Genomic DNA, 12,598 nt, shown 5'->3' with positions numbered 1-12,598 from the left:
TCGCTAGCAACTGGTTCCTGCAACCGCACAACAGCACTGATAATTACTGCCACCACGCAGCAGGGACCCTCCCTCACCACAAGTAACCTCATCACATTAATAAACAGAAACAGGGCTCAACATGCCAAGCCCAGCAGTGATAAGTCAATAACTTCACATCTCACAAGCAAGAAATAATGGATCATTAATATTCTCTCCAAAAGAAAGTTCTCAAAGAGGTGACACTGGAGCAACAATACTTGCTAACATTTACTGAGAATTTGCCATGTGCCAGGCGCTGGGCTCAGTGATTTGCAACTACTATTTCATTAATTCTCCTTTCCCTCAATTCCCTTTTCCTTATTTACTTGGAAATGAAGCTTAGCTGTGGTCCGCAGCCTTATCCAGAGTAAATATACTCATTAAGCAAGTAGAGCGGGGTTGAGAGCATGGTGCTCACTGAAGTACTACCTATGTGACCTTGGACATGCATGTCCTCTAACCACCCTGGGCTTGGCATCCCACCACCATCACTATAAAATGAAAAATAAAATAAAATGTTTGATGTGAACATTAAGTGTCTATGACTGTAAAACTCCTAGTAGCTCCAAATCTTAAGCTACTCTTATTACTTTTTATCATTGGTCTGTTTGCACTTTAAAAAAGGAAGAGTTTCCAACTTGGAAGATGGTATCAATAGCTTCCCAAGATCCACTTCACTTGGATGGTAAATAAATGGCTGACAGGTGCTTATAAAGGGCATTGGGCACATGTGTTTTTAAAACCCCTGTTAAGGGGGCACCTGGGTGGCTCCATGGTTGAGCATCTGCCTTCAGCTCAGGTCATGATCCCGGGGTCCTGGGATCGAGTCCTGCATCAGGCGCCCCGTGAGGGAGCCTGTTTCTCCCTCTGCCTGTATCTCTGCTTCTCTCTGTCTTCCTCGTGAATAAATAAATAAAATCTTTTTTAAAATCTTGAAAACAAAAAACCCTATTAAGAAAAGAGCACAAAAGACACATGTCCTTTTTTCAAGCTTGTATCTCATGGCAAGAAGAAGTGGTGGATGTTGCATCTTTTTTTTTTTGTTTGAAAATTGAAGAGGTGGAGGGAGAGGTTGAGAAGGAATGGTACATTTGAAATGCTCATTCAACTCCACCTAAACAGGATACACCTACATGTCACTTGGCAAGAGAGAAGGATGGCTAGGTTGAAGGTGAAGACAGAACCAAGCTCATGAGGGACAGGGGTTGGTCCTGGACCTAGAACTGGAACCATTCTACCCACAAGATGTTTAGGAAACAGTGTAGTGCAACCCAATTAAGAGAGAAAGCGTTGCTTGGATGATCTGGGCATGGTAGTTATTTCTATCTAAGTTAAAAAGGTTAACTTTTACAAAGAGTTCTAATGTAGGTCACAACTTGTGTGGTTGCTCATCATTTATTTTTGTCAGTTGTCTTATATTTCTAACCAGCACGATGTTTTTTCTTAGAAGTTGTGGGGAGAGGCGACAATATATATTTTTTAAAGATTTTATTTATTTATTCATGAGAGACACACAGAGAGAGGCAAAGACATAGGCAGAGGGAGAAGCAGGGTCCTTGCAGGGAGCCTGATGTGGGACTCGATCCTAGGACCCCGGGATCACGACCAAAGGCAGATGCTCAACCACTGAGCCACTCAAGTGCCCAAGAGAGGGGACAATATTTAAGCAAAAGATCTTTGATCTCAGCTGAGCCCAGAGGGAATTTCAGAAGCACTGTCTGAGCCAGCCCTCAGTTCACCTCCTCATCAGGAGGGGCCTTTTGCATGGAGTCACCTGTTGTGGTCACTTTTAACCTGCGCTTTCCAAGTCCATCACCTCTGAAGGAATTTTCAAAGGTTTATCTTTAAAACCAGCTTAAGAAGTTTAGGACGATTTCTAGGTTCTGTACAATAGACACTCATCTGCTAGTTAACTGGTTTTAAGTTCCTATAACAAGAAACAACACGTTATGATATTTTAAAACTGCAGGCGCTAGCCAAAAATACCTTCATTCGTTCCCCCACCCCACCCCCAAATGTCACTGGTCAGTCACCCAGAAGAATAACTGAATCTAACCGATCGCTTTTATAGTAAAACAAGGGGCAAGAGACGGGGAGAGGAAGAAGAGGGAGCAGGATGTGGAAGGTCTATCTATAATGAGAGAAGTTTGGGACACCTGGGCAGCTCAGTGGTTGAGCATCTGCCTTTGGCCCCAGGGGAGGATCCTGGGGTCCTGGGATCGAGTCCCACAGCAGGCTTCCCGCAGGGAGCCTGCTTCTCCCTCTGCCTATGTCTCTGCCTCTCTCTCCATGTCTCTCATGGATAAATAAATAAAATCTAAATAAAATAAAATAAAATAAAATAAAATAAAATAAAATAAAATAAAAGAAGAGAAGTTCGAGCCCAGCAAGTCAAGGGGCACTCTAACAAAAGGGTAGGAAAGGTAAACACCCAAGAATTCACAGCTCTGCAAAGGAACAGCCTATTGACCTTGAAGGTCCAGACACATCAGCAAGGCACAGGATATTTTTATCATGTGTGGCTGGGAATAGCCACAGATCTCATCTGCATGATTTATGAAGGTGTAAACAAAACCAGTGCTTTGTTATAGAATGCTATCTCACTTGCCAGACATGGTTTAAAGTCCCACAACATAAAATACGTGTGTATAGAAGTACACAAATTGGCAGGTATACATATGGACACATTTATCATTTAAATCAACTTATATAAAGGTAAGGTAAAACTGTTGAGAATTTTACATTTGAGAAGGCAACCTAAACAACCCTTTGCAATCATTTTTATTTTTTTATTTTTATTATTTTTTTTGCAATCATTTTTAAACTAGCATGTATTTGTACAAAAAAAAAATCCTTTGGCTTCTAAACTATATTTTTAGACTGGAGAAAAAGTGCTTGAACTACAAATTCTAAGTTTTCCAAAGGTAAAAAATTGAGGCCCAAAGACGTGAAGTGTTCCAAACTTTGTCAATACGGCTTCTGGGTAATGAACAACTTTATATCTTGAGAACGACAATGGTGGTTTGAATATACAGAACCAACTGGTATTTTTAGCCCCAAAAAGCCACTTGAAAGGGTCAATGGTCAATTGTCCAAGGAGAGTGTCGCCGAGTCAGTATGGCAGCATTCAAGGAATGAGAGAAGTTAGTTACATCTTGTATTTGGTTTCTGGCGCTCAGATTTCTCAGTATATATGCAAAGTCTGCTGGAGAATTTTTCCTGTTACGAGTCAATCATTCCGTGCCCATTCTGGCCAGGGACTCACTCCCAGAGACTAACCTTATTGGGGATGTAAAGAAATGTTATGCCCAAATAGAAGAATTTGGGGAGAGGATGGGAAAGCAAGCTTTCAGTCAAGTAAAAATACAAAAAGAAAAGAAAATACTAGCCTCGGAGGATTTATGATTAAATAGCTTGATAGTTGAGATAGTGAAAGGGATTATAAGGGAAAGGAAGGGGACTGGGTGGGAAAAATTAGAGAGGGAGACAAACCATGAGAGACCCCTAACTCTGGGAAACACACAAAGGGTTGAGGAAGGAGAGGTAGGTAGGGGGACAAGTAACTGGGTGATGGGCACTGAGGAGGGCACTTGATGGGATGAGCAGTGGGTGTTATACTTATGTTGGCAAATTGAATTAAAATTTTAAAAATGTAAACAAACAAACAAACAAACAAAAACAACCCAACTTGATAGTTGAGAATTTTGAGAAGCACAACTTAAATGGAACACAGACTTTGGCTCAGAATTCATCTGGAAAAGGAACCGGAGGTTTGTATAGCCCAATAGCAGAGTAACGTCGGGCACACAGAAGTCTTCCTTCTGCTAAGGTGAAAAGCAGTTTAAGCACAATTCAAATGAAATTCATTGGGATAAAAGAAGAAGTCCTTTGTACATTCTGGTCACAGCACGACCCATCAATTCATAAAAATAGCTCTTTTAAAGCTGAACTAAAGCCCTGTTGCAACGTATTAAATTAGGACTGGCTTTCACTCTGTTTGTACCTAAGTAGCATATCCTCTTGCTATAGGTCATGCAAGAGGATGCATTTTTCAAAAAGGGCAGCTCTGAGACCAAGGGCCTGTTTACAATCACTCCTCCTAATATTTTAGGCACTCCCAAGTCAATTACTTATAAGAACAAAAGTCAACTTTTCAAAAATTTCTATTCACACATAATAAGATTCAATCACTTCAGACAAATGACCTAGGCTCTACATATGTGAATAAGGGAGTTCTTCAGTTATATAAGTGACAAATACTGATTAGGACAATCCGAAGAGAAAAGAAAAAAAGAAGAAGAAAAGAAAAGAAAAGAAAAGAAAAGAGAAGAAAAGAAAAGAAAGAAAAGGGAAGGGAAGGGAAGGGAAGGAAAAGAAAGAAAAGGAAAGAAAAAGAAAGAAAAAGAAAGAAAAGGAAAGAAAAGGAAAGGAAAGGAAAGGAAAGAAAGAAAAAAGCCTCACTTCTGATATAGAATTCAAAAAAGAGACATTTTAAATTGTTCAAAAGACTCAGCTACAGGTGGCTGGATTTTGAATCACGCTATCTGCAGCACCTCCTATTTAAACCTTAAAACAACTACAAGAACAAGAGGGCCTGGTTTCTTTGCCAGACAAGATGCTACACAGCAAGCGTTAAACTATACTAGACGTAAGGTTTAGGGACTGTGGCCATCCTCCCTGCAGATTCTAGAAAGGTCCTCTCATTGGTTCATCTCAGTATCTCACTCCTGGATGATGTTATACAGGAGCTGAGCAGGTAATGTCGGTGCATGAAGGCGAGTGTGTGTGTGGAAGAGAGCAGGGAGTGCTGGGACCTCTGGTACAAACTGGAGTGGGGCGTGTGCTCTCCAAACAGCTATAACATCCTACTGCTATGGGGGGAGTTCAGGCCCGACATTCCCATATCCTCCTATTTTTCAAAACTTTTCAAGGAATCCAGACTTTTGTGTGAAATAGATTTTTTTCCAACGCTGGCATAAAACACCACCACCTTATATGAATCAAACTCAAATACATCCATCTGGACAGTATTTAGCCTCCAGGCTGCCAGCCTGAAAACCCAGACCTACTCTAATATCGCTGTCTGTCTGTCTATCTATCTATCTATCTATCTATCTATCTATCTATTTATAAGATTTTTATTTATTTATTTGAGAGAGAGAGAGAGAGAGAGCGTGCAAGCCCAAGCCAGAGGGAGAAGCAGGCCCCCGCTGAGATGGGAGCCCAACACAGGGCTCTATCCCAGGACTCTGGGACCTGACCCGAGCCCAGGACAGACACTTAACCAACTGAGCGACTGAGGTGCCCCTGCCATTTTTTTTCTTTTTAAGTTACATTTTTATAAGGAAGAAACCCAATGTCAGAGATGCTGCCTCTGCCAATACTAGAAGCCAGGTCTCTGGACTCCAGGTCAGTTTCAGCCAGTAGCTGCCACGCTTGTCCCCAAAATGCACACAACATGATTTGATGACTCTCAGCTCTCTGATGCTACGCCGTAGCAGTTGAATGAATGGCCTAGTAAGAGATTTTATAGCACAGCAATCTGTCTTACTTGACCGCCCCACATTTTCCGAAACTAATCAGAAAGGTATTGTTTTTGTAAGCTCTTCTAGTCCTGTGATTGTGGTGGCATCAGAAGAGACAGCAAAATATATGTGATCTCGCTTCTAACGTCAGAGAAATGGGTACACCTGATGGACGGTGTACTCGCCCTTCGCTCCCAGCGCCTGAATGCTGCGCAGCAGGATGGAGAGCTTCTCGCCACTGGCTGAGGCCAGGCGGCGTGAGATGGCAGGGGCGTGTGACACAGCTCGCTTGTTTCCAAGAGATCAGAATCTTTACTGAAAGAGCTCCCTTTTTTGATTTCCGGTGCAGGCCCTGAGCAGTTGATAAAGTGGAATGACTTAGCCATTATCAGAAGTAGTTGTATTTCCGCAAAGAGATGGTACTAAACCAAGAGTTTATCTCTACAACAAGACTGATAGAATTTGCCCAGATTATAATTCAATCAGACACCTAAAACAGCACATGTGTTGGCTGGCAGGCTCTGCGCAAAACCTCCAGCCACAACAAAAGAAATAGCTGGGGAATACTTGAGGCCGTCTGAATGCTGGGAATGAACGGGCCCAAGGCTGCTCTGGGTGCCTGCGGATTATGTCTCTATATAATCCACAATAACATTTTTATATAAATGTGATCCTAACAGAATGCCATTAGTCCAAAGAGTCAACTCTCTGTGACCTTTGCAATTGTTTGCTGAAACATCCCCGAAAGGTTGAATGTACTCTTCAAAGCATATTTCTTCGACTTCACATCAGCCTTATTAGTAGCGAGCTGGTCCTGCTATACCCTCTTTGAGAATTAGGGAACTGAGGAACGAAGGTTAAAGGTGAGGCCGAAAGAATTTATTTTCAAAAAAATATTTTATTTATTTATTCATGAGAGACACAGAGAGAGAGAGGCAGAGACACAGGCAGAGGGAGAAGCAGGTTCCATGCAGGGAGCCCGATGTGGGACTCGATCCTGGGACTCCAGGATCATGCCCTGAGCCGAAGGCAGATGCTCAACTGCTGAGCCACCCTGGTGTCTCCAGGTCAAAATAATTTAAACACAAAGCTTCAATCCTGTTTGGAATACCAACTTTTGATATCAGAACTATTTCTTACAACTTAAAAAAAAAATGAGTGTAGAACTCAGGGGCTTGATTCTAGCTTCAGACAGCTTGGGGCTGGCTAACACACTGGCTTTATCATCCACCAGCTGTGAGACCCTGGGAAAGTTCCTTAACTTTTCTGAGCCAAATTTCCTTATGTGTAAAGTGGGACTAATGATAATGTCCAATTTGTAGGGTGGTTGTAAAGATCTAATGAAATACCATGACAATGCAAAACCCCACAAAACTTGGCATGCGATAAGCAAGCAATAAATATTACCTGCTATTGTTATTATTAACATGGGATGGTCCAAACTTAGCAAATCAGAGGCCTTGGAATGGAGAGCTACACACTATCAGATTCTATAATCAAGTTCCCACCAATACTGTAATCTGGTATTAATTCCCTATTTTATGTTTCTCTTCTCCCTTTACTTTTCCAAGTCCCCCCTTAGTTTGTTGCCAAATAGAAAGAGCACAGTTAGAAAAAAGCAGCTGCCCTTGCCCTCACAAGCATCTCGAGGCTTTGTACTTCCATCCCCAGTGACACAGAAGCTAATGGATGATTAGGGACGCGGGGACGGTCAGAACAGTTCCACCTGTGGTGCAGGACCACCAATCGGTAAGTGCCAGGCCCTCTGTCTTCCAAGCAGAACGTGGGGCCTTTAATACTTGCAGGTGGTAAAAAGGAATGTGAAGGTCTGGGTCCTCCCCTGGGGCCTGGGTTTGGGAGGGATCACTACTTGCAGATCTCCCTTTGTTAACTTTAGGAAAGGGATTAGCTTGCTAAAACAGTCTCCCAACTGGTGTCCGTGCTTCTGCTCCAGCCGCATCTGGTCTAATCTCAACCCAACAATAAGCGGGAACCCCTTAATTATGAGGATCAGATTCCATCCCTCCATCTTCAAAACCCTCACCTCACTTAGAGTAAAAGCTGACATCTTTCCAGTGGTCTGTAAGGGCCTACATGATGTGGCCCCACGTCATCTCCCATGTTTCTGGTCACACTGCTCCCATTGTTCTTCTTGCAAAACACCAGGCCTGGAATGTTCTTCCTTGAGTTATCTATGACGGGGCTTCCCCCGGCTGCAACCCCATTAAGCTTCCCCTGCTCTACTAGGCTCTGGTGAGCCTCTAGCATCCTCTACAGTTTTCTTACGATTATGTTTATTATCTGTGTGTGGTCTGTAATAGGAATGTAAGCTACATGTAGGTAGGGGCTGCCATCAATTTTGTCCAGTGATACATCCTAAGTGCCCAAAAGACTGCCTTGTGCCTAGCAAGTGCTTGATATGTATTTGTTGGATGAATGGATGGTGAATGAATAAATGGATATATACACACAGGCAGACTCTCGATTCCCAGCAACCACAGCTGTCTTCATGGGAGGAGCAACTGGCCAGGGTGAGGACTGGCAGGCAGCAACTGGTTCCCAAGAGTACAAAACCTTCTATTCACTCCATGCAGATGCAAAGAGGCATGCTGCTTTCTCCTAGTGCCAATTGGAAAATGGGCTGCAGGTTTCGCTTATTTAAAAAAACAAAAAAAACAAAAACCAAACAGACTTCCAGTGCCTTTTACAGAACTTCAGGCCGAGCTAAATTGTCACATTTCAGGATGCCTGCATTCTGGCTCTGCATTCATCCATTAATGAGCTTTGAGGCCCTGGGAAAGTCAATTAACTTCATGGGGACCCAGCAAAATAAAGGAAAAGTAATTTTCTTGCCAACTTAAAAAAAAAAATCACAGCATTAGGAAAAGGGTAAAAAACAGTCAGTCCCCTTGACCAATCTTCCTCTCTTTCCTTCAACCAGTGATTTCTAATACCCAGATTTTAACAATTCATTCTCACAAGAAAACCGACAATCCAATCTGGCCCATCTCACAAAAGAAACGATATTAATAGTTGGGTGTGACTCAACTAGTACTATGGAGGTGATTCCTGAAGGTGCTGGTTCCAATGCTACAGTAATGCCTTCTTCTAGTTGGGAACAATGGCCCTGACCAAACAAAACACCTCTCTCCAGAGAGTACTAAAATAGCTATCATTCTCCACTTATTATCTGTTGAAGTTTATGGCAATATGGGGTCATTGCTAAAAAGCTAGATTCTTTGGGCGTCTGGGTGGCGTCAGTTGGTTAAGCACCTGCCTTCGGCTCAGGTCATGATCCCAGGGTCCTAGGATTGAGTCCCACATCGGGCTCCCTGCTCCAAGAGGAGCCTGCTTCTCCCTCTCCATCTGCCTGCCACTCCTCCTGCTTGTGGTCTCTCTCTCTCTCTGTCAAATAAATAAATAAAATCTTTTTTTTTTTTTAAAAAAAAAAGCTAGATTCTTGATAATACAGAAGTGCTTTAGGAACACAGACATATTCCAACTTGTGTCATCTCATCATTTCTGCTGAACCTAGAGGCCACAGGAAAAATGAGCTCTCAAAGTACCTACAGCAATCTGCTTCGTACCAACATTAGCAATCAAGTTTATAGGAATGATAAGCACTTCTCTACAGACCAACTATTTTGTCAGCATCGTAAGCGTAGCACCCTCCTAGCACCGAGGACATTGAGGTGCAAACAACACAATCCTTGTCCTCACACAGCTGATGGTCTATGAGGAACAGACACAGCCCAGTGAGAAGCAATTTAAAAAAGAAGGAACAGAAGTGGCTCTGATGTGTTCAACTTCAGAGAAAGCTTAGAAGAAATAAAAAAAGAGCAGACGTAAAAAAGGTTTCAAAAATTAAATTACTGAAATTACTACCCAGATAGGAAATGTACATGTACATGTAGGTAGGGGCTTCCATCAATTTTGTGATTTTCAACACCACTGGTATATATTATTTTAGACCATTTATAGATATAGATGGATAGATACATATATTTTTTCTTTTTCTTCCTTTCTTTGACAAAAATGAAAATGCATTTTATCTAATTGTAGCTTTTTTTTTAAAGGCTTAAAAAACCCCATTATAATAATGTTTATCCATTGTAAATATAAATCTACATCGTTTTAACTGGTGGATATGTCCTTTCATAGTGTCCTTGAATGGATTTATTTAAGTAATTCCCTTCTGGTTAACTTCTACATACATCTTTATGTAGTTACCCAAATATTTATTTAGGATCCATTCCTGTATATCTGTGTGTGTTGGAGGGTGGGGTGGGGAAGAGAGGGAGCATGTTTATCCGTCTCTATTCCAATCGCCCTTGAGATAGAATATCAACCTCCAACCTCCATTTCCATAAGCAGGGGGCCTGATTGTCCATTCTGGGTATATTATTAAAAAACAAAAAATCTTTGCCAATCTACATGTTAAGAAATGGTATCTAATTCTTGTTTTCTTTTATATTTATATTTATATAAATATTTTATATTTATGTTGGCATGATTATATTTTAAGTACATCTTTACAGGTAATTGATATTTCTTACTTTGTTAATTGCTGCCTTGTTCTTAACTCCATATTTCTCTTAATTTCATATTTTATTATTGATTTATAAAAATTCTTTACCTCTAAAGGCTACTATATTCTTTCTCATCATGTATGGATTGATATTTTTCCTAAATCAGTTATTTTCATTTTTACTTTAGTTATTATGGGTTTTTTTTTTTTGTAATGGGAAACTTTAAAAAATGTATATAGGCAAGTCCATCAAACTCCTGTTTTGTGGATCTGCCCTTGCATATACGCTCTTGTATATCTTTCTTTAGCATTATACAGTTACAGCTATTTTCTCCTACTACTTTTACACTTTTAATTTTCACATTTATATCTACCATACATTTAAGAGGCCATGATTAAAATCTCACTATAACTGTCAAAAATCACATAAAAATATATAAAATCAATGTGATCATACAAAGAGGGTTTATTTATACAAAAGTGCTTTTTAAAATTTTTAAAGATGAGACTTACAGGGAAAAAAATATCCAGCAGCTCTTTTCACTTCCAAAGATCATAGCGTTCAATTATCAAATGATATGAAAATCTTGCTATTTTTCTGAGCTAGCATTATTTTTTCACTTGTGGTCACCAACTCTGTTCACTGTGGATGTTTTGTGTCTTCTCAGCTGGACTACAGATGTCTTTTGCATTAAGACAGTAGACTGAGATTCTCTGATCCATTATCCATGAAATAGTAGTCATAGGAGTTACAGAATTTAGTATCTAATTTGGCATAGAGTAAGCTCTAATTAAATAAATTTTGTGTGTCAGACACATTTTAAGAGCTCTAGAAAAATGAATAAGATGATGAGTGATTAAAAGAGTATTTTTAGACTAATTAATTCAATAGCAACATATGAGATGAACAGAGATTCAAGAAAGAGAGACAGATCAAATAGAAGTCTACTGCAAAACCTAGGCTTCCAATGAATGGGCCTGCACTAGTGGGGTGGGTGTAAAGTTAGCAAATGAAGATTAAAGCAAGAGAGCATTATACATCAGCCTGAGGGACTAAGAATAAATTAAAGTTCCATGGACAGAAATCAGGAAGGTGAGAAGAGGAGCAATCAGAGCAGAGCAGGGACAGGAGTAGTGGTTTTAGTATCAGGCGTACTGAACTTACTTTCAGTGGGACAGATTGTCAAAGATACAGGACAGGAGCACATGGCTAACTGGAAAGGAAAGCAATCTATTTGAGTACTTATACAGTATCAGAGATTGTCTTAGGCATTTCACTCACAGAATTGGAATTTAAATTTCAGTTATTGGGACACCTGGGTGGCTCAGCGGTTGAGCAACTGCCTTCGGCTCAGGGAGTGATCCTGGAGTCCCGGGATTGAGTCCTGCATTGGGCTCCTGCTAGGGAGCCTGCCTCTCCCTCTGCCTGTGTCTCTGCCTCTCTCTCTGTGTCTCTCATGAATAAATAAATAAAATCTTTTAATTAATTAATTAATTAAATTTCATTCATCCACACATTTAGTGATAGATAAGGCAAAAGACTCCAAGAGCTTGGTTAGATCATTGCTTTGCCATTTCCAGCTACAAAGACCTTAGGGCAGTCTACTTACCATCTTTGTAAGCCTAAGTTTTTTGTCATCTAAGAAATGAAGAAATGATAATGTCTACCTTAGAGAGCTGGAATAAGTGATATAATACATAGAAAGCAAATAGCATGATGCCTAAAGTATCATAAAAACTCAGTAAACATAGTCACTAGTGGAAAAACCAGAAAACTTAAAACTTGCTGTAGGGATAGAAGGGATGGAAGATAGAAGATAAAGATACTTAAAAGATGGAGGTGCGCCTAGGTGTCTCAGTCTGTTAGACGTCTGTCTCTTGGTTTTGCCTCAGGTTGTGATCTCAGGGTCATGAGATTGAGCCCTGTGTCAGGCTCCATGCTCAGCGAGGAGTCTGCTTGAGATCCGTACTCTCCTCCTCCCGGTGCCCCTCCCCTAACTTGCAGAATCTTTCTCTCTCTCTCTCTCTCGGTAGATAAATAAAAAAAATGAAATATGTATTTTTTTTTAAAAAAAGATACTTAAATTATGGAGAGGTGTTTAGGGAAATGAGAAAGAACCCTGAAAACACACCATTATGGAAATCATGGGACTGAGAGTTTCAAAGAAAGAGTTCATTACTCCAACATGAAGAGAGAGAAATGAAATATTTGGCACTGGTTGTTCTTCATGTAAGAGCAAATGTGGATAGCACTACATACCCAGAGTTGGTCATCCATGCCTGGTGGGTTCTTTTTGATAAAAGCACCATAGTATGTAGCAATATTTCGGTGATGAGAATATTTCTTCAACATGTTAATTTCTTGTTTGATTTCTTCCTCTTCATCCTGTATTAGAATAAAAATATTGTCATGAAAATCCATTGTCTTTAGTAGGATTCTGTTTTTCATCACCATCGATATCAACTATGTAATAAATTCTTAAGTTTTTCCTTCTGTGGTGATAAACAAGCAAAATTATTATAT

General features: G+C 40.5%; 1 protein-coding gene across 8 annotated transcripts in view; it reads right to left on the bottom strand.

Moving 5' to 3' along the window:
• Positions 1-12,598, bottom strand: part of TNIK (TRAF2 and NCK interacting kinase) — a 376,119-nt gene that overhangs the window by 126,600 nt on the left and 236,921 nt on the right. For all 8 annotated transcript variants that reach the window (XM_026007747.2, XM_026007749.2, XM_026007748.2 and 5 more), the window contains exon 4: positions 12,335-12,460. In XM_026007747.2, the coding sequence (XP_025863532.1) occupies positions 12,335-12,460 (126 nt within the window). The remainder of the gene's footprint in view (positions 1-12,334; positions 12,461-12,598) is intronic.

This window comes from Vulpes vulpes, chromosome 3 (genome assembly GCF_048418805.1).
Source record: "Vulpes vulpes isolate BD-2025 chromosome 3, VulVul3, whole genome shotgun sequence".
Classification (NCBI taxonomy): domain Eukaryota; kingdom Metazoa; phylum Chordata; class Mammalia; order Carnivora; family Canidae; genus Vulpes; species Vulpes vulpes.
This window is presented reverse-complemented; position numbering and strand designations above follow the sequence as displayed.